At 35.9% G+C, this 20,608-nt stretch overlaps 1 protein-coding gene and 1 pseudogene across 1 annotated transcript; both read left to right on the top strand.

The window, feature by feature from the left end:
• Positions 1-256: 256 nt before the first annotated feature.
• LOC114724489 (microtubule-associated protein 70-1-like) lies at positions 257-5,306 on the top strand (annotated as a pseudogene).
• Positions 5,307-8,725: 3,419 nt separating this feature from the next.
• Positions 8,726-19,559, top strand: LOC114724486 (DNA gyrase subunit B, chloroplastic/mitochondrial). Its single transcript, XM_028910841.1, has 21 exons — positions 8,726-8,999; positions 9,407-9,551; positions 9,731-9,811; positions 9,897-10,010; positions 10,520-10,576; positions 11,383-11,484; positions 11,766-11,916; positions 12,024-12,100; positions 12,496-12,606; positions 12,757-12,827; positions 13,505-13,646; positions 14,613-14,711; positions 14,866-14,994; positions 15,121-15,235; positions 16,002-16,069; positions 16,831-16,944; positions 17,664-17,780; positions 17,906-17,959; positions 18,089-18,194; positions 18,533-18,663; positions 19,192-19,559. The coding sequence occupies exons 1-21, from the start codon at positions 8,836-8,838 to the stop codon at positions 19,258-19,260; spliced, it is 2,217 nt and encodes a 738-aa protein (XP_028766674.1). The 5' UTR covers positions 8,726-8,835; the 3' UTR covers positions 19,261-19,559.
• The last annotated feature ends 1,049 nt before the right edge of the window (positions 19,560-20,608 follow it).

The raw sequence follows: 20,608 nt of genomic DNA, 5'->3' as shown, positions 1-20,608 counted from the left end.
AATCAATAATAATGGACTCCCGGCAGGCTCTTTTGTGCCGCCACTTGTCACTGTGTGAGCCTTTCTCAATAGAAAAAGAGCAATGAAGGAGCACAGTAAGTTGGCTAAGTCAGCGCATCCTATAATTCCCCGGGGCTGTTTCCATTTCCCAATCCCTGTCATTCGCACGCTAATCAGCAATCGGCATCCCTTTTCGCAGCAACAAGAGCTTTGAATAATCAGCGTCTAATTTTAAAATCCCCGCCTAAACCTCCTCCCTAATCCCTCTGTATATATACACCCCGCCTTTCTGTTACTCACACCCTTCCCTCTCTCACTCTCGGTCTCTCAACAGTGGCTAACCTTAATTAAATATATTATAGTTCAGTACTTTTACAGGCTCTCGCTGATTTTGGAGTTAGGGTTCAGGGCAGGATTGTGTATGAGCTCAACGTTTCCAGATCTCTGATGGCGAACACCCACATTGGCAATGGCGCCGACTTCGACGCCGCCAAGCCCCCTCTCCTCACCTCCTCTGCTTCCTTCAAGGCTCGCAAGAAGTCGAACGCCCTCTCCCGACAGCCTTCTGAAGTAGATGATGTCCTCACCCTCTTGCACGGCTCCGATCCAGTCCGCGTGGAGCTCAGCCGCCTTGAAAATGAACTCCGAGGTTTTTTTTTCCTTCTTTCTTTTTTCCCACCTCATTCTTCGGAATTTTTTCTTTTCTGGGGGAGAATGTGAGCGCATATTCCGGATGACTTTGTGCCTAATTGATTCGTTGGGGGAATTTGGAGTTCCCAGGATTGCTAATTTTTTCCAGAATATGTGTTGGAGAAGTGTGAGAGGCGCGTTACATGAGTTGCAGATTGATTTCATTTTTTAAAAAAAAAAATTAAGTTAGCTAGTTCGGTTTCTCTGATGATGAAATTCTGTGTCAAAAGAGAAAATCAAACCTAAAGAGGAATTTTGACAAAATGCTGTCGGAACATTATACCGACTGCGGTCTTTTTTAAGAAAACAACGTTCGATTCAATCTAGCAAACTTTATGATGGCCCAAAAAAAAAACAAAGAGAACTTTAGCAGCGACAAAATTATTCTAATTGAACTACATTAGTTTCGAACTGAATTTGAGCTATATCTTTATCGATTAAATAAAACTTGCATTCTTCTCTCAACATGCAAATTTAGTCATTTTGGCCATAATTATTTATTTTTTCTGGAAGAAATTAGAGTCTTCGGGGAATGAATCTTAGATATGATTTTCATCTAGTGCAAACTATCAAATTATGATGGGTATTGTGCCGGATGTCCATAAATACATTCACTAAATAAGTTTGAATTATGTAATGTACATGCTATCTTGCATTTTTCCTTCTATCCCCTCTTCCTTGTTACCCTTGAAATAGAAACGGAACAACTCTCTCTCTCTCTCTCTCTCACATCAGTGTGTGCCGTCGTCATCATTTTGCTCGACGTGCGGTTGCAAAATTGTTGTTGTCAAGTTGATCTTTGAACCTTCGGCCAGAAGGAAAAAAAACTCGATCTTTGAATCAAAGTATGAACTTTATATGTTGCATGAGGATGGTTTGTTCTTTCAACGGATCTTATTTATTGTATGTATTATGATCAAACTATCATTCCATTTATTTTGGGTAGACATTTTCCTATCCTGCCAAAAATGTTAAAATCAGGAACCTGAGGTACATTATATAACGCACTTGTATTTTCTCAGTCTTCAATACCACGTATGTATGCATGATTTCCATCTTTCCTTTGGTTCTTTATAACTAATTGTTGGTTCTTATAATTCAGTCAGAATCTTATTTAAAAGAGAATCTCTTCATTAGAGTGGGTGTGCCCTTGTTTTAGTAATGAGCCTCGCTGAATATTGTTTCACTTGCAGAGAAAGATAGGGAGCTGGGGGAGGCTCTTGCAGAGATTAAGTCCTTAAAGAACTCAGAACGTCTTAAAGAAAAAGCAGTGCAAGAGGTATGTTTCTGTTGACCTGCTGCTGAAACTCTCGCATAAAGTGCAACGAAACTTATTGCTTCCACGGGTTTGATAATTTCAGCTAACAGATGAGCTGAACAAGGTGGACGAAAAACTTAAAGCAACTGAAGCTCTTCTGGAAAGTAAGGTAGTATTTCAGTCATGACCATTCCCTTGTTGAAAATTTTCCTCTTTTTTATAGCCATTATTTTCAGGTCACATAATGCTACATTATGTTTCGCAGAACCTTGAATTAAAAAAAGTCAATGATGAGAGAAAGGCAGCATTGGCTGCTCAATTTGCCGCAGAGGCCACGCTAAGAAGAGTCCATGCTGCTCAGAAAGATGATGAAATGCCTCCTATTGAAGCTATCATCACACCTCTGGAAGCAGAGCTCAAGCTGGCTAGGATGGAGGTATATTTTGATATTCGATCTAGTATTATGCTTAAATAGACATCCTTTTTCCACACTCGAGGCATCCTGGACTGGTGGTGTGCTATCCAGTTAAAACTTAAAAATTGGAATGAGCTTGGATTTTGGTGCGTCTTTGTCCAATTTTGAGTCGTTTTCCAATTTCATGTTTGTCTTGTTCTGATATGATAATCTAGACCGGAAGAGCATCAATCACACTCGTGCTTGCTGTTTCCATGTTTCAGGTAGCAAAGTTGCAGGATGACAATAGAGCACTAGATCGGCTAACCAAATCAAAGGAGGCTGCCATTCTTGAGGCTGAGAGAACTGTTCAAATTGCTATGGCAAAGGCATCCTTGGTTGATGACCTGCAAAACAAGAACCAAGAGCTAATGAAACAGGTTGAAATATGCCAGGTGCGTCTTCCAAATTTTATTGTGATTTGTAGGTCAGGCAACTGCATACGTCTTATAATTAATGAGTGCAATGCAACATTGTTTTAAATGTTCTCTTACTTTAATGACAGGAGGAGAACAAAATACTAGACAAAATGCAGCGGCAAAAGGTGGCTGAAGTCGAAAAGTTAACCCAAACAGTTCGTGAGCTTGAGGAGGCTGTCTTGGCTGGTGGGGCTGCTGCCAATGCTGTCCGTGATTACCAGCGGAAAGTCCAAGAGATGAATGTAATAACTGCTGGTTAACTGCTTCTAATCTTCTACTTTTATGGACCAATTCTAACTTTTGTAGTTTTATATAGGAGGAGAAGAAAATTTTGGAACGGGAAGTAGCTCGTGCTAAAGTTTCTGCAAACAGGGTTGCCACTGTAGTTGCAAATGAGTGGAAAGATGCTAATGACAAAGTGATGCCTGTTAAACAGTGGCTTGAAGAAAGAAAATTTTTCCAGGTATGAGATGGGCTCTGAATAATCTTTAACTTTATCTTTCACCTTTTTATTTAAAAAAAAAAAAAATTCACAAGGTATTTTCATGTTTCCCATGGCTGATTCTTTAAAATATTGCAATGGGCTGATGTTTCCAACAGAAGAGCTCATATAATATGAATACATCAATTTTGCTAGATTGTGTTTGTAATTATTCTGAAATTTCTCAGCAACTTTGCTGGTTATTTTAGTGATTTTATGCATACATGATGTCAAGATCAGGGAATCACTCATCAGTAGAGAGAGAGGAAGAAACTAAATAATTATATTCTTCATCATAGATTGACTTTTTTCGTAGTTATGTAGGGTGAAATGCAACAGCTAAGAGATAAGCTGGCAATAGCTGAGCGCACTGCAAAAGCAGAAGCACAGATGAAGGTATCCATCTAATTTGTGCATTTGTGTTGCTCCAAACTCTTGATTTCTCTTCAGGCGTCTTCTCAATAACCTATACTTAATTGAATCAACTACACAGGAAAAGTATCAACTGCGGTTCAAAGTTTTGGAACAAAAGATTAAGCATCCAATGGTAATTCTAAAATCATTGCATCAGATGTAAGAAACATTGCCAGTGGACCATCAAGGCGTCAGTCTTTTGGAGGAGCTGAGAGCCTCTCTGGATCCTCCTCCAATGGATATCTATCAAGGAAAAGCTCAAGTTCGAAATCAGGGTCAATGCGATCAAATAGTGCTAGTGTGTTATTAAAACATGCCAAACTGTCATCTAGATCATTTGATGGTGGTAGATCCCTTGAGAGAGAGAGACCAACTTCAAATGGGAGTGGGCAAGATAACATGCCAGCCAATGCCAGTAATCAAACCACCAGTACTGAGAATGTCACTGCACGTGAGGGAAGTGCAAATGACGCGCCGGTTGAAAAATCTAAAGCAGAACATGAAGATTATGTCTCAGGAATGCTGTATGACATGTTACAGAAAGAGGTTATATCTCTGAGGAAGTCTTGTCATGAAAAAGATCAGACCCTTAAAGACAAGGATGATGCAATTGAGGTCTGGTATTTGATTTCTGGTTAACGGTCAATATTTTACATTAAACTCTCTCTAGCTCTTTTATTTAATTAATGGCTTTCTTTTGCAAATGGGTAGATGCTGGCAAAGAAGGTTGATACATTGAACAAGGCTATGGAAGTTGAGGCCAAAAAAATGCGGAGGGAAGTAGCTGCCATGGAAAAGGAAGTTGCTGCTATGCGGGGTAGTAAGGATAATGATCATAGAGCGAGGCGAGCTAGTGCACCAAGGGGTGCTGTAAATAGTTCTCATTTAGTTTCATCCAGGTCAATTTCCTGTTCCTTGCTCCTTTCATCATGATAATAATTTTACTTAAAATTTGAATAAACCTGAAGTTCAGAATCTCATTTGACCCTCTTGTGTCTGCATTAGGGGCTACTGTAGAACTTGCCTATTTTCGTGATCAATATGGTCAACTGTCAAAATCTATAAATTCTGTGTTTTAAACATTAAATCATGAGTTTGTGTGGGATGCTGTTTTGTCGTTGTCAAAGCTGGTCCTTGCCTCTTTCTTTGCACCTTCTCGACATCCACTTCTACATAATATATGTTACTAGCTTTTGCTTCTTTTTTTTTTTTCCCTCCTCTTTTGGTTAAAAGTGTTGCTGGTTAAACATCTGACTCATCGACATTACTTTTTATGACATTTTTCAGGAGTGGACGCAATTTTTAGGTGAATTTTATTGCCTGTGATCCTCTGGCAAGGATGGACAGACTAAAGTTATCTTCTGAATTATTTTTCCCCTTTGCACGAATAGAATTGTATGATTTTTTTATTATAAGCCCCTCCTCCCCCCCCCCCTTCCTCACTCAGTCTATTTAAGCTGTCTTGGCCAGGGGGTTGTGTGTAAAGGGACCTTGTGTTTTCCCAGAAACCTTGTCTTGTACATTTCCTTTGTATACTATGTCCAGGAAGAAAATTTGAAATTAATGATTCCGTGAGATTTGTGGCAGTTACATGAGTATAGCATCCATCAAACTATGTTTCATTAGCATACATTTGTAAATCAGCCGGTGAGCTGCAACCATTTTTTCCCCTTCTTTACCATCAATAGACAACGGCTTGAGCTTGGAAAATCTTGCAACATTGGGATGCTAATAACACTCTTGTGCCTGAAAATCTTTGGAAGCTGATAAGCTTGGCATGGAGATTTAATCAGCTTGTTAATTTAAAAAGGTGAATTTGCAAGTAACACATGAAGCACCTATTTGGATTAGTTAAAGGAAATTAAATAAGTAATGGGAATAGAAATGATTAGATTTTGAAAATATATTGGGTATAGTAGAATAAAAGTATACAGAATTATCATATGATTTCTATTTAATATGTAATTTTATAAGGTGAAAAAACTAAAAAAAAAAGGGGGAGAAAGCAAATGTCATATTCTATTGAAATAATAAGCTCCATTTAGTTTAATCACATTACAGGTATTAACAAGAAAGATGTTTGGTTCTTCTTTCATTTGGTGGTTTATTATGATAATGATGATTATAAAAAAATTTAATATATAGTGAAATTTGGTATTAGAGCAGTGACAATCCGAAAAAGTTGAAAATAAGAATTTTAATATGCAGTGAAATCTTGGTATCAAAATAGTGACGTTTTGGTATCAGAGTACTAACAATCTTGCAACAGCGAAAAGGAGCTGAAGTTGAAAACCTAACCCAATTAGTTTGGTAGCTTCAAGAGTTTGTTAGTGCTTTTAACCTTTAAATTTTTTTGGCTTAAATGGTCAAACAAATCTACATCTGTGATTTTTTATGTTAACAGTTAAATTTTTGTGACATATAATATTTTTTCCTCTTACCAATAGGTGACATCTAATATTAATGGCTAATATTGCAGCTTATATAATTGATTGTTTTCTTTTAAACTAACATCAACGAATGTATAATGGTATAACTAAATGTATGATTAATAGCAATTTTATTGTTATACAGTTAATATCTAACTGTAAATCTTTGATGAAATTTGCATCTAATATCAATAAATTTATAATAGCAATTTTAGTTGTAAATTTATTTAACTATTTAGGTTAAAATTTATCGTTAATATCAACAATTTATAATGTTAAAATTTAAACTAAAAGTTACAACCGATATATTGACAAATTTATAATGATAAAATTTAAGTTTAAATTTACATATAATATCAACAAATTGATAATAGTAAAATTGTTGTGAGTGATTGTGCATCCTTCATATTCTATGCTCCAATTTTTGTTGGTTCATGACATTTATTCTTTTGTTATTTTTTATCAGGTGGTATTCTCTCTTGTCACCCTTTCGCTCTCATAGTCCTCTTTTTTGTTTGTATTCAATATGTTCTTCATATTTAGATATTCTCTCTTTTTGTGTTTTGTCTTCCGCCCTTCACTTGGCTTTTTTCTTATTTGAGAGTTAAAAGTTGGGTATTAATAATAAATCATAATACTTAGGGCAAATCAGGAGATGTGTGCGTGATGGAAGATCTTATTCTTGGGTGCTATCTAATGTTGATTCAAGGCTAAGATTATCTGTTACAGGAGGAGGGACAACATTCAAGTAAGGTTTAAACTAATTAATCATATTCAAACAAAAGAGCTATTTTGACTTGGGAGTAATTCTTATGATTTTTTTTGCGTATTATCATGTGGCCCTTGATAAATGGCTAATGGGATACCAAATTTCACGTGCTTTTTTTATTGTTATCTTTCTCAATAAAATATTGTATCATGAAGTATTAAAATGGAAAAGAAAATATTTCAAAATGTAGGATGAAACTTAACCTTTAAAAAAACTTAAATAAATACTAACTAAATAAAAATAAACAAATATACAATAGCTATTTTTTTACCAAAGAAAATATATTTTCATTAATATGGGAACAAAGAAACAAGGGAAAACAGGCGTAGCAAGGGGTATAACAAAAAGGCCAGCAAACTAAAAGCTCATAAACAGCACAAACTCTAACCCTACTAGTAAAATAAACCCAAAGGAATAGCCATTGTCAAGTTTACCAGGGAGCCCTACTGTTCTGTCACCGGAATGTGCAGGGAGGAAAATACTGTCATCACCATTGATGCCAAAATAAAGGGTGGTGGTTTGAAAAACCATCTCAAAGGACCCATCCTTCTTGTAGGCCAAAGAACAACCAAAGATGGTTGAGAAGAAAACATGGGAAACTCATAGAAGCTAGAACACCCATAGCTACCAGCAACAATAAACGACGCCAAGGGAGGAAGAGAACTTTCTTTTGGTAACCCATTGAGCAGCACCGCTTGATGAAACTCATACCCTTCATCAACATCTTGGATTTGCCATCGCTGAATGACACCAACGACTGTCATAGAGTATTTGGAGCTAAAGCAAGGATGATCATTAACTGAAACCTTCCCCTAAAATGCAAATCCATGCCATCAAGCCTAGGTCAGAACTATTACCTTTCATCCTAACATCAGAAAAGGAGGTGCTGCAAACAAAATCCACAGATTTGATAAGAGTCGAAGAAACAAAAAAGAAAAAAAACACCACTAAAACCCCATAAACACATAATGACAAACAAGAGATGGACATCTTCTTTGATGGAGAATGCTAAAGAAGGAAGCGTTATAAAAGCTGCTCGTCCAAATACGAGAACAAGGAAGCTCTCACCACTCAAAAGGTCTCTAGAGAAGGAGAGAGAGAAGCTCACTACCAAAAGCATTGATTTAATCAGGCTTCGTATACCGCAATTGTTAAAATGATACTCTCTCCATTTCTTATTATAAGAGACAAATAACCGAAGTACATTAATAAAAAAAACAGTTAAAATTAATTAAGAACAATTAATGTGTAAAAAGTATAATTTTTTTTCTAAAAATACCCTCATTAATAATGAGAGAGCATGAGAGAGAACAATTAAATTATTAAAAGAAAGAGAATTGAGAGGGAGAGAGAGTGTAAGTTGGAGATAATAAATATGGGTAAAATAGTAAATCAACACAAAAAAGTAGAGACAACTTGTAAGTGTCTCTTATATATAAGAATATGCCATAAGCATCAAATGTCACTTATAATAAAAAACAGAGGGAGTAATAAAAACACATTAAATGCAACAAAAAAATTTAAAACCAACAAGCCATTGGTTAATATAGTAAGTGGTCTCACTTTTTATAAAGAAAACAAAATAAATTCTAATCTTGGAAAACACACTCGTGTAAAAGGATTTTGACTTTAATATTTCTGGTTTAACAGAAATTAATCTCAAATCTAAAATAATTTGAAAAGAAGATGACTTGTACCAAAAAAAATTTTTTTAAATGGGCAACGGCTAAAAAAGCCGTGCCTGAAATTCCGCTTATAAATTCCTCTTTTCTTAATCCCGATTTTAAACGAGGGGTGTACCTGGCGGAGGGAAGAAGAAAAGATATGGGCGGCTCGTGATGTTACTTATGTTTTTTGACGCTTTGGGGGAAAGTCACCAGGCCGCATGTAAAAATTTTCCGGCCTTGCCACAAAATACTTCATGGTGATGGCGCCTCTTCTCAAACTCTCCTCTGCGTATCTTCCTATTCGCTTCATGGCCTCTCGCTTCTTCCACACCTCTTCCTTCTTTTCTCATTCTTCTTCCTCCTCTTCACTCTCTTCGTCCTTTTCCTTTTCTCGGACTTCCCTTTTCTTCATACCCAGGTACCCTCTCTAGCTGCGCTTTATCTTTCCCGTTTTCGTTTCTGTTCCCTTGTCGAGAAACAACTAAAATAGCTAAGTTACCTTGCTAAACTAGGATAAGGCCTGCGCAGTATATCCCCCCAAACTTGATAGCTTTGGTATTTCAATGCGGGCATGCATACTTTTGTTGGGTGCTTTCCTCTCATTTTCTTAAAAGTTTTTTCCGGAAGCATCCGAATGAAACCTAATAGTTGTTTTTGGTTGAGTTGGATAATAAAATTTGATTACTCGTATTTTTCTCAACTGTTTGCAATAATTTTTAAAACAACAATAGTACACTTTTAACTGCTCTTACGGAGATGCTGGGAGATGCACAAACGGGTGCTTTCCAGTATGAGCCTGATGACGGTTTGTGTTGCTTTCCTCAGGGCGTCTTTTCAGCTGAGTAAAATTTCAAGCCATCATGTGGTCCCAAAAACAGTCACTCCAAGGGCATATATATCATCTAGCTCAGCAACCGAGGCTCTTCCAAAAAGTGAAAGCCCCAAAGCTTATGGTTCTGATCAAATTCAGGTGTTTAGTGGGTTGTATTAGTATATGAAATTTTAAATTAACCGCAGAATGCGGATAGATGTTGGTAAATTTTTTGGTGCTCACCCATGTCATCACTTCAATGTGCTTGTCACATTATATCATTATTCTTGTAATGCTTTGCCCAACACAATGGGCTAATCGCTGTGTGATACATCTAGGTACTTGAAGGACTGGACCCTGTTAGAAAAAGGCCAGGAATGTATATTGGAAGCACAGGTCCACGCGGACTGCACCATTTGGCATGTTCTTCTCACTCTCATCACAGTTATCTAATATAAAAGTTGAAATATATCTGATCAAAGGTGATATATGTTCTTACCTTAGGTCTATGAAATTTTGGATAATGCTGTTGATGAAGCTCAAGCTGGTTTTGCTTCAAAGATAGATGTTATTTTGCTTGCTGATGATTCTGTGAGCATCACTGACAATGGGCGAGGGGTATGACTTGTCATCTACCATTGAATCTCTGATTGTTTCTATTTTACCATGGACTAGATGTGTTTTATTTTACTTTTGCTTTGGTTGCGCTTCCTTGTTCATTTTCCATGTAGCTATGACGTTATTTGACATTAACTTGAAGTTTAGCATTATTCACACTAATACTCTGACAAAATGTCATGGTTATGCTTGTCATCTATAGAATAGCGGCACTATTGTAGTATTAACTATTTATTACGCATCTTCTTGCTTGAGCTATTTTTAAAAATTGAAATGCAATACCTGACCACTCTTTAATATTGATATCAATTCTGGAAAACTCATCTCATCTCATTCTAAATTTGAAATTCATATTGTAAATTAGAATATATTCTGTTTGGTATTTTTCATATGAAAATGCCAAATCAAATAAACTTGCTTTTACATATAATTTTCGCATGTGGTTGTGAGAGCCATATCAACTGCATGCTGAATTCCAACTAAGCATCATTTTTACTCGTGAATTGCAGATTCCTACTGACACACATCCAGTTACTAAAAAGTCTGCCCTGGAGACGGTGTTGACGGTACTGTACTGTTGCATGTGCTTTAGACTTAATATATCTTGGAATTTGTTTTTGTTATTTTGTTTCTGAAAGGTTTATGATTGTTTCTCTGGACACCATTATTTTAAATTCCAAATTTCCTGTTTTGTTTATTCCGTTACTCCACAAAAGGGCTATGTTTGGCTTAAAATGTGGGGAATGCCTTGGTCTTCTTGAAGAAGTAATTGAGAAAGAGAGTTGTTTCCCCTCTTTGATCATTGTTCCTATTATTCACTAGCACTCTATATTCTCATGATTTATCAGTTTTAACTGATTATTATTAGCCTTAGCTCTGAACTTCCCAGACCAAGTTTGGTCAATTAAATCTTTTGACCTTATAAAAACTGAATTCAGTGGAGCTGTCAATTCTTGAACTTGATATCTGATATCTTCTCTCATCTAACACATTGAGTGGATCTTTGTTGTTTTTAGTTTTCACTGCCTTTAGACTTCTTTATGCTCAAGAACATCATCTGATCAGCAAGTCTGTAATAACCTGAATATTCTTCACGTGTGATGTTTTGCATATCCATTGATGATGTTTGAGGAATTGAATCGACTCATCAACATCAAATCTTGTAGTGTGAAAGGTGCATGTTTTGTGGTTTAAAGTTCCTGATAGACAAAATATGCCTTAGATACTGGATTGAAGAAGCCTGAATTTTGGGCTTTGATCTGTTACGCTGTTATTACCATTTAGCATGCCTTTAATGGGCTCATTTAAGGCATCTTGATCACTTTTCAGTTTTATTTTCGGGAAAAGGTCATTTGTCTTCTGGGACATGCAGGTGCTGCATGCAGGTGGTAAATTTGGGGGTACAAACAGTGGCTACTCTGTTTCCGGTGGTTTGCATGGTGTTGGTTTATCTGTTGTTAACGCCTTGTCTGAGGTAAGAACTGTGTTCTCTTGGATTAATCTAACCCCCCCCCCCCCAAAAAAAAAAAAAAAAAGAAGACAAAGTCTACGATTGTGGAACCTTATTTGGTTCTTTTCTCCCCTTCCATTCACGAGATCTTTTTTTGCCCTAATATTTTAGGCGATTCTTCTGAATTACTGTGATGATGAATATTAGACAACTAACAGTGCCATGAGAACAATTTTCTGCCCAGCATTTGAGATTGCTAATGTGGGTTAGTTATCTAAAAGTCTAAGCTTGATATTTAACTTCAGACACTTGAGGTAACAGTTTGGCGTGGCGGATTGGAATACAAGCAAAAATATTCTCGTGGGAAGCCAACAACGCCTCTGACTTTTGATGTGCTTCCTGCTGATCAAAAAGATCGTCAAGGGACATGCATCAGATTTTGGCCTGACAAAGAAGGTCTATATGATCATGCATGGTTATTTGTATGTTTAAGTTGAGAGCTATTTGTTCTTTATTGCCAAGGACTTTCATTTGATTCATTATGATCTCTGCTGAATGTGCAGTATTCACCACTGCTATTCAGTTTGACTACCACACAATTGCTGGGCGCATTAGGGAGCTAGCTTTCCTCAACCCGAAGGTAAAGTTGTTGATTTGATTCACCGTGTTGCATCGTCTGTCTAATCTCTAGCACTCACTAACTATGTTGGAATTGGTCTGTCTTTGGATAACTCGATATAAGAATTTAGTCATGCTTCATGAGATATGATGGTTAGTGACTGAATTTCTGCCAACATCCAGTTTAGCTTGTTTAATAGAAGCAGTGGATTTTTTCCTAGTTGACAGTCTGGGCTTCTTGTTGAACATTAGCTTGTTTAATAGATAAGGCCAACTTACTTAACTGGGCTCAACAGATATTGTTAACACTTCGCATCCTTTTGTTTTATATGTGTGTACGTGTACATCAGTGGAAACATTTTTTTTTTTTTTTTAAATCCGCTTAACATCTTACTTTATGCTCTTTACTTTTTCCAGCTTACTATAACTCTTCGGAAAGAAGATAATGATCCAGAGAAGACACAGTATAATGAGTATTTTTACGCTGGAGGATTGGTTGAATATGTGAAATGGCTTAATACTGATAAGGTCTTTTTGCATTTATGTTGAAGTTTTATATTGAAAAATGTTTTTTCTTTTTAAGATTGTTAAGGTATGAAAGTGCTTGTTGAGTATATATTTGCATGTGCCATTTATTTTCTTGCTAAGAGATTGCTGGCTAATTTCTTTGTCATCCAGAGAGCTCTCCATGACGTATTGAGTTTTAGAAAAGAAGCGGATGGAATCTCAATGGATGTTGCTCTTCAATGGTATGGCCTTTTGTGCTGTTCACTTCTGCATTTCTTGAATTTCTGTTAACTGGTTTTTCCTCCTCCAAGTGCGTCAGGAGTCTCTCCACTATACGTGGAGCTTGCACTACTAGTAAGCATTGACTAGTTTTCATTTGCTATATATGGCAGTTTAAAAACTAATAATAAGCAAGGATAACTAAAGAAATTTTTGTATCTTACTGCACTTTGTATGTCAAAATCTGCCTCCAAATGGGGCACAGTCCCTTTGGTTTTAACTATAGGGGAAGTTAACAACACAATTCTTAGGTAGTAGTTGATTTTTTTTTTTTTTTTTTAGAAAAAGTGACTTTTCAATTTTGCCCTTTATTGAAATTAACGTCCACAATAAAGTGCCCAGTTGTCAACTCAAAAAAAAAAAAAAAAGCCCAATTGAAACGAATCATTATTAATAAGAAACCCAAATCCCTTGAAACATAAGAGATCGACAATAAATGGAGGGGTAGGATTGGGAAAAAATTATGAACACTAGACCTTTGCCTTATATTTTTGGACCAAGTAGGGAGTAAGCACGTTGCCTTATAATTAAGGCTCAATGGAGCACAGATGTCCGATGGTTTAATATTCTGCCAGTGTTTGATTATTATTCCTGATTCCTTTTGAGTATGTTTGGTTCAGTTTATTTCTTCTTTTCCTAGGTGTGAAGATGCATATTCAGATACAATACTTGGATACGCTAATAGTATACGCACTGTTGATGGAGGCACCCACATTGATGGTATGAAGGCTTCATTGACAAGAACACTTAATAATCTTGCGAAGAAGTCAAAACTTATTAAGGTATACCTGACATTATTTTCCCTCTTCTTCTTATGGTGCCAGTCTATTCTCCTAAATATACAAGAATATTTTGCATAAGAGCCAATAACTTTGTCTCATAAGTTATACTCGTGCTTTATACATGTTAATTGAATGGTGCCAATATATTTCCTGGTTTCAGTGAGCCACTTTATGACTACTATTACTAGCCATTTATTTATATGATGGGATTCCCTGCTAAGAATCGCCCAGGGGCTGATATTCTATTGGACAAGGGATTTCCCTCTTACGGAAAAGGGTAAAGCACTTGAAAATCACACCGGCACTCTTCAGATTACAATACACAAGATTGTCACATATTACAGGAACACCAAATGCATCATTGCACACACTAAAAGCGCATGGACTATAAATTGAGTACAAACTGCAGGTGAAACTCATATAATGAATTAGAGAAGAATAAATAAGAGTACTATGATGCCTGTGACATGTCTCTTGAGTTGCTACAGGCCAACTGACCATCTTCGCACAACGTGCGTGGGCACACAAACACCAGCACATCAAAGAGACAATTGGTGGCACTGAAGCTAGATGCTTGTACTCTCACCGGTACCTCCTCCAATAAGTTCTTCTCCCTTTATCCTGGGCTGGTCATCTTACTCAGACTCTTCCAATAACCTGCAACCACTCCTTCCTACTCTTTCAGCATGGATTCCTCCTGTCTCCCCCATCCACTGACCCTTTTAGCATAAACCATGGTACAGTTAGTTGGTCAACCGGTAGCAATCATAACAGCTCTCTTTACCACGCCATCAATCTTGTTTCTACTTTTTGTTCATTTATTATAGGTTTTTATGGTGGGAGGGTCCTGATTAGGTTGCGCAATGCCATCATTATATTTTTCTTCTATGAGGAAAGGACAACTAACGCTGCTGCACAAATGAAATTGAAATTTCATTTTTATGAAGTAGTGTCTGTTTATTGCAGGATAAGGACATTGCTTTAAGTGGTGAGCATGTGAGAGAGGGTCTAACATGCATTGTCTCAGTGAAGGTCCAAAATCCAGAGTTTGAAGGACAAACAAAGGTACTGCTTATTTTACATTACTACAAATAAATGAGTGCTGATATTCTTGGAGTATTAAGCAATACTAGATATATTGGAGTTTCCATGGCATATTTCTCTCCCTGCTTTTGATATCGTTCTGTGGTTCCTTCTTGCTCTCTTTGCTGTTGAAAAGACAAGGTTGGGAAATCCAGAGGTGCGAAAAGTGGTTGATCAATCTATTCAAGAGTACATTACTGAATATTTGGAGTTGCATCCAGATGTTCTTGATTTGATACTTTCTAAAGCTCTAAATGCTTTTAAGGTAGACATCTCTAAATAACACTTTTCAAAATTAAATGTTTCATTGACACAATTGCTCCAGAAGGGGCATATTTTCCATTTTTTTTTATTTGTTATATTTTCTCATGTGACTTTATCTCCTAAATAGGCAGCTCTAGCGGCTAAAAGGGCAAGAGAATTGGTGAGACAGAAAAGTGTATTGAGATCTTCATCTCTTCCGGGAAAATTAGCTGATTGCTCATCTACGAAACCCGAAGAATGTGGTATATAATTGGCCCTTCTTTCATGAATTTTCTTCTCTACTTAGTAGATAGACACTTGTGGATCATATGACTGATGTTCTCTGACCTGTTCTGTAGGTTCTCTTTGTTTTTTTTTTTTTTTAAACAATTAATTGATGAGAAGAGAGAAAAGCACAGAAAGTTACAAAACGATGACAAATATCCTCTCCAAACAAGAAATAATGAGGTTCTTTCTCAAAAAGGCCTTTCATTCCCTCTGAAGATCCACAAGAGATGTCCGCTTTAGGAAACCATTGGCAGAGACCAACAAAGAGGACATAAAATTATATTATCCAAAGAAGTGTGGTGGATGGAATATTGGGTTGAATACCATCGCATTATAACTGAAAGCACCAGAGACTACACATTGCCATAGAACTGTTATATTTTCCTTGGTTATTTGCATCTCAACTTTTGAAACTCATGACACAAACATCAGGTGATAAACCCTACTTGTTTTTCTGTCAGAATGCTGTAGGCTGGAACTTAAACACAATTTTAATGAAATTGAGATCAAGCTGAACCGTTTGTATGGTCCTTTTCATGAAATGGAATGTCTTAATGTACTGTGTCCAAGATCCTAAGTATGTATGCTTTGGCCCGTCTTCATTAGAAATGAAATGTACGTTACTGCTTGTTTGATGCATGTCAGTTTCCCCATTGCGTGCACTCCCCTTTGGTTTTATTTCCTGGTAGAGTAGTTTTCTATGGTTTGAATGAAATGTGTCTCTTCGTTTATGTACTGCAGAAATTTTCATAGTCGAGGGTGATTCTGCTGGAGGAAGTGCTAAACAAGCTCGTGACAGGCGTTTCCAGGTAAATTATAAATATTGGGATGAAATCCTATTATAATGAAATCACTAATGACCTTATGCAAGTATTTGAAGCTGATAATAAGGAAGTGGCATGGGCAAAGCCCTGAAAAAAAATCATGATATCCATAACTAATAGGAAATCATCCCTTACAAAAGCTTCGATTTTCAAGGGAAATTATTTTTATGAGCCATAACCTTCTATTCATTTTAACAATAATGAAATTGCTCTTGCATGACCATTTCTACCACCCATGGACATTATTGATAACATTTGTGCGACAGAAAGTAAATGAATCTATAGTGTTAATATTATCACTCGTACAAGTTCTTTTTTTTTTTTTTAACTTTATTTTCATGAAAGCTTATAATTACTTGAGGAAAAGAAGAACAGAGTCAATTTAATGATATTGATGTTATGATATTATGAAATTGCTCCAACTGTAGTGTTGCCATATGTATTTAGCTCTCATATTCCTGGATGCATTTCTGACAATTTTGATTCGTTTTCCCCTATTGTTGATATCACGTATTTTTCACCTTTTTCATCATTGCTATTTACTGACATTTGGGCCAATTAAAATAATAAGTTCTGGTGTTCATTGCTGGTTGGTCCATGACATATTTGATGGCTTCTCGTTTTGTAATTATATCCATTCTGTATTTGCGACTTACCTATTTTGTTATATTGGCCATATTCTTGCTAACTGATAAACATTAAGTGTTGTACGACTGTATGATTTCATCAGACAATGTATGGTGCAGGCCATTCTTCCTCTGAGAGGCAAAATTTTAAATGTTGAACGGAAGGATGAAGCAGCGATTTACAAAAATGAAGAACTCCAAAATCTAATTCTTGCTCTCGGGCTTGGATTGAAGGTTGAATTTCCCTATACATTATTTATTGAACTTATTTTTGACATGGCAGGAAGTAATTGAGACTCTGATCTTATTGAACCCATTCTCTTCATGGTTAAATTAAAAATCAGCCTATGGTCCACGCCTGTGCTTTGCTCACATGTCAAACCTACATGGCTATCATGTTCCAGTTGCTTCAAGAATTTGAAACATTCTTGGATATCGATCTATGATTTTAAGCTTATATTGAACTGGTGTCTGGCTGTACTGATTGGATGTTGATAAAGGAGCAGAAATAAGGTGAAAAAACAAAGTGATCCAAAATTCTAGTAGCAAATGCAGTTTCCAAGCTATCTTGTTAAAGTTCAAAGTCCCAAGGGCCAGTATTTAAGATATTAGAAATTCCTACCGAGACGTGTATGAAACTAGATAAATAGCAATTATTTCAAGGTTTGAAGAGATTTTACGAAGAGAGAAAGGAGGAATAAAGGAAGAATACGTAGAAATCATATAGCTATATTCAGAGGGAATTCAGTGTCCAAAATCGTTGAGCTATATGCAGAGGCAATTCCATGTGCAAAAGGGACACTAGGTGTAATCTTGAATGTAGTAGGGTGAGTGACCTTAACTAACCCCAAAACTGAATTCAAAAAATATTCCATGCATAGCATTAAGTTTTATTGCCTGTTAGTAATTGTCCCTGTATCAACGTAAATGTTTAAACCAATTGGCTGAATCAGGGAGAGGATTTTAAAAAGGATGCACTCCGATATCACAAGATTATCATTTTAACTGATGCTGATGTAGACGGTGCTCATATCCGGACTCTACTATTGACATTTTTCTTCAGATATCAGGTAAAGGATGGAAAATTCTACAAAAGTTCACTTCTATGAAGAAAACCAGATCAATTCATTTAGAGAGTAAATGCAAATTATATGATCCATTTGATTGATGCAGTATAATTTTTTTTTCCCCTCAGAGGGCTTTATTTGATGCAGGTTGCATATATGTTGGTGTTCCACCGCTCTACAAGGTTTGCTTATAGTTCAGTTTCGTTGTTGATTTTTTTTCCCCAGTGAAAGAGGAAAGGGTTTTCATTGAGGGGAATTGCACAGGAAGCAAATTCAAGCTAACTTCCAGTTATTTTATATGAAATAATCAGGTAGAAAGGGGAAAACAAGTATACTATTGCTATGATGACGCTGACCTTAGAAAGCTTAGAAGTTCATTCCCTCCTAATGCAACATACAACTTGCAAAGGTTCAAAGGTATGAACAGTTACGTTACTTTGTGTTGCATGCATGCTTGTTTTCCACTATTATCCCTTTTGGAGAACTACATACTTTTTAATTAGGATTGTCCTTTGCTCCCAATTGGAAAATATTGCAGATGATTATTAGTTTTAAAATGCATACCTTTCCTTCAGTGGTTTATGTAATGATTATTTTGTTGCTTGTACATTGATTGTGCACTTCTTGATAGATACATTGGTTCAAAAGTGGACTAAAGTTTGTATTATGCTGGAGTCCTGGTGTAAAAAATTCCAGGTCAATTAATTTATGCACTTCTACCCTTTTATTCTACAAGATTAAATTCTATGATGCAGGACTTGGGGAGATGATGCCTTCACAACTATGGGAGACAACAATGGATCCAGAACGCAGAATGTTGAAGCGATTAATGATTGAGGATGTAGCCGAGGCAAATGTTGTCTTCTCCTCCCTTATGGGAGCTCGGGTAATTTGCCTTATTGCTGTCTTATTTTATGGTGATTTGTATTAACGAAGCTTTTCAATTCTTGGTGATTACTGTAGAAGAATATGACGGTATACACATTTTGAATTTAAAAAATCGACAGCAAGCAAAGCAACTTCAGACTTCTAATGCAAGATTTCATTGAAAGAAGAACGGGTTAATAATTTGTCGAAGATCTTCTGCTATTTCATGTCCTTTGCTGGTATTAAGTGGATATTTTCAGTTTTGAAATATCAACTAATGATGACAAAACATCATATAGTGGTTGAGTAGTCATGAAACTGAATACTGTAGAATCGAATGATATGCTTGGTCCTTGGAGGTGATTTACCCGTTTGATAATCTTGGGAGAGCTGTAAGCTAAATTTGAATCAAGATTTTGGAACTTAATGGTACATTAAGCAAAATGCATTAACCGCATGAATTCTTGGATGACGACTCAACATATCAGATTATTAGTTATTAATTTATTATGTTGTATTCTGAGTTTGTAATTTAAATTTGTATTAGGTGGATGCTCGGAAGGAGTTGATACAGAAGTATGCAAGTATGATAGATCGTGATCAACTAGACATTTGAAGCAATATTTCTCTTGATATCTGCAGTGCAACATAGTATCGCCCAATTTTTTCCTCCAGTGGTAAGCGATGGCCTACGTCTACGAAGAAGAAACTTCATTCCCTTTTGGTTTTGGGCAATGGCTGCCATTTAGTTGATCCGAAACACATTTTCATGGCATTCATGTAATTTTCTTTTGTCCATCACTGGAGGTTTGTATTTTAGTCGTACAAATTATGTTGGCATTCCGGATGAACCTTCAATGTATTATTTCAATTCAATTTTTGTAGATTATTTCCAGGTTTCTACCCAGCTCTACATATGGTGTTTAGTGTTTTACGATGTGCTTGAGTTTTCCCTCAGTTTTCTCAGAATATATGTCGTTTACTAGCAGTTTACGCTTAGTGGATCGGTCTTTTTTCTAAGAGTGGGAGAATTACAATCCCACATTTTGGGTTAATCTTTTCTAGTATGTCATGACTACTCGTAAATTACTGCACAAGAGTTCATGCTTATGTGGTTTATGTGAAATTTGAATGAAACAAAACAAAAGGAGCCTTTTAGGCCGGAGAAGCAATCTCCCCTGGACTACTGATGGTAAAAGAATGACGTCCAAATGACTTAATAAGTTTCTTATGAACAAAAAGCCGTTTTATTTTTGACCCATTTGGGCCAAAAGTAACTTAATTACCTACTAGTGGCACAGGCCCTCGTCACCTACTTTTACCTATCAAATCGTGCTTATTGCTGCTGGAACAATATATGTCAACTATTCCACGGTGTTAATATTTTTTTCCCTCTATATTTTTATTTTCTTGATGGTTTTGTTTCTTTTTTGTTTTTCTGTTTCTTTATTACTGTTTGATTGCTTTTGTTTCTCCGGATTCTTTGTATTTTCCTTTATTAATAAATTTTTAAAAAAATATTTACATAAATAATTTCTTATAATATTTCTAATTTTTTTAAATATATTTGATTCATTAGATTTAACTTCTTCCTGTTAACATAATTTAACATTATTATATTTTGTAAATTTATTTTTTATTATTTAATAAAAGTCATACCTATTTTGTTTATTTTACAAATTAAACTTACTTATTCAGTTATAATCCAAATAATTTTATTTTTTATAAACTGAGTTTTATAAAAGCTAATTAAAACATAAATCATATTACCTAATTTGACTTTTCTAAAAATCAAATTAAATGTAAGCTACTTTTTTTACCGTCAATCCAAATGGGTCCTAAATCTCCTACAGGTTAAGTAAATATCTAGTCATATACAAATACCAAATGAAGTAATGTGAATTTTATGGGGTATTTGACTGAAAACCAAATCATAATTTTAAAAATAATTTTATAATATATAA

Source organism: Neltuma alba, unplaced genomic scaffold (assembly GCF_004799145.2).
Source record: "Neltuma alba isolate B1F8T4 unplaced genomic scaffold, ASM479914v2 tig00012190_pilon, whole genome shotgun sequence".
NCBI lineage: Eukaryota > Viridiplantae > Streptophyta > Magnoliopsida > Fabales > Fabaceae > Neltuma > Neltuma alba.
This window is presented reverse-complemented; position numbering and strand designations above follow the sequence as displayed.

Bases quoted from the DNA above. Each gene is read 5' to 3' on its own strand.
- LOC114724486 (XM_028910841.1), top strand. From the start codon at position 8,836: ATGGTGATGGCGCCTCTTCTCAAACTCTCCTCTGCGTATCTTCCTATT. The intron at 10,577-11,382 runs GTACTGTACTGT...TGGGACATGCAG, and splicing joins CCCTGGAGACGGTGTTGACG to GTGCTGCATGCAGGTGGTAA. The intron at 18,195-18,532 runs GTATGAACAGTT...TCTATGATGCAG, and splicing joins CAACTTGCAAAGGTTCAAAG to GACTTGGGGAGATGATGCCT.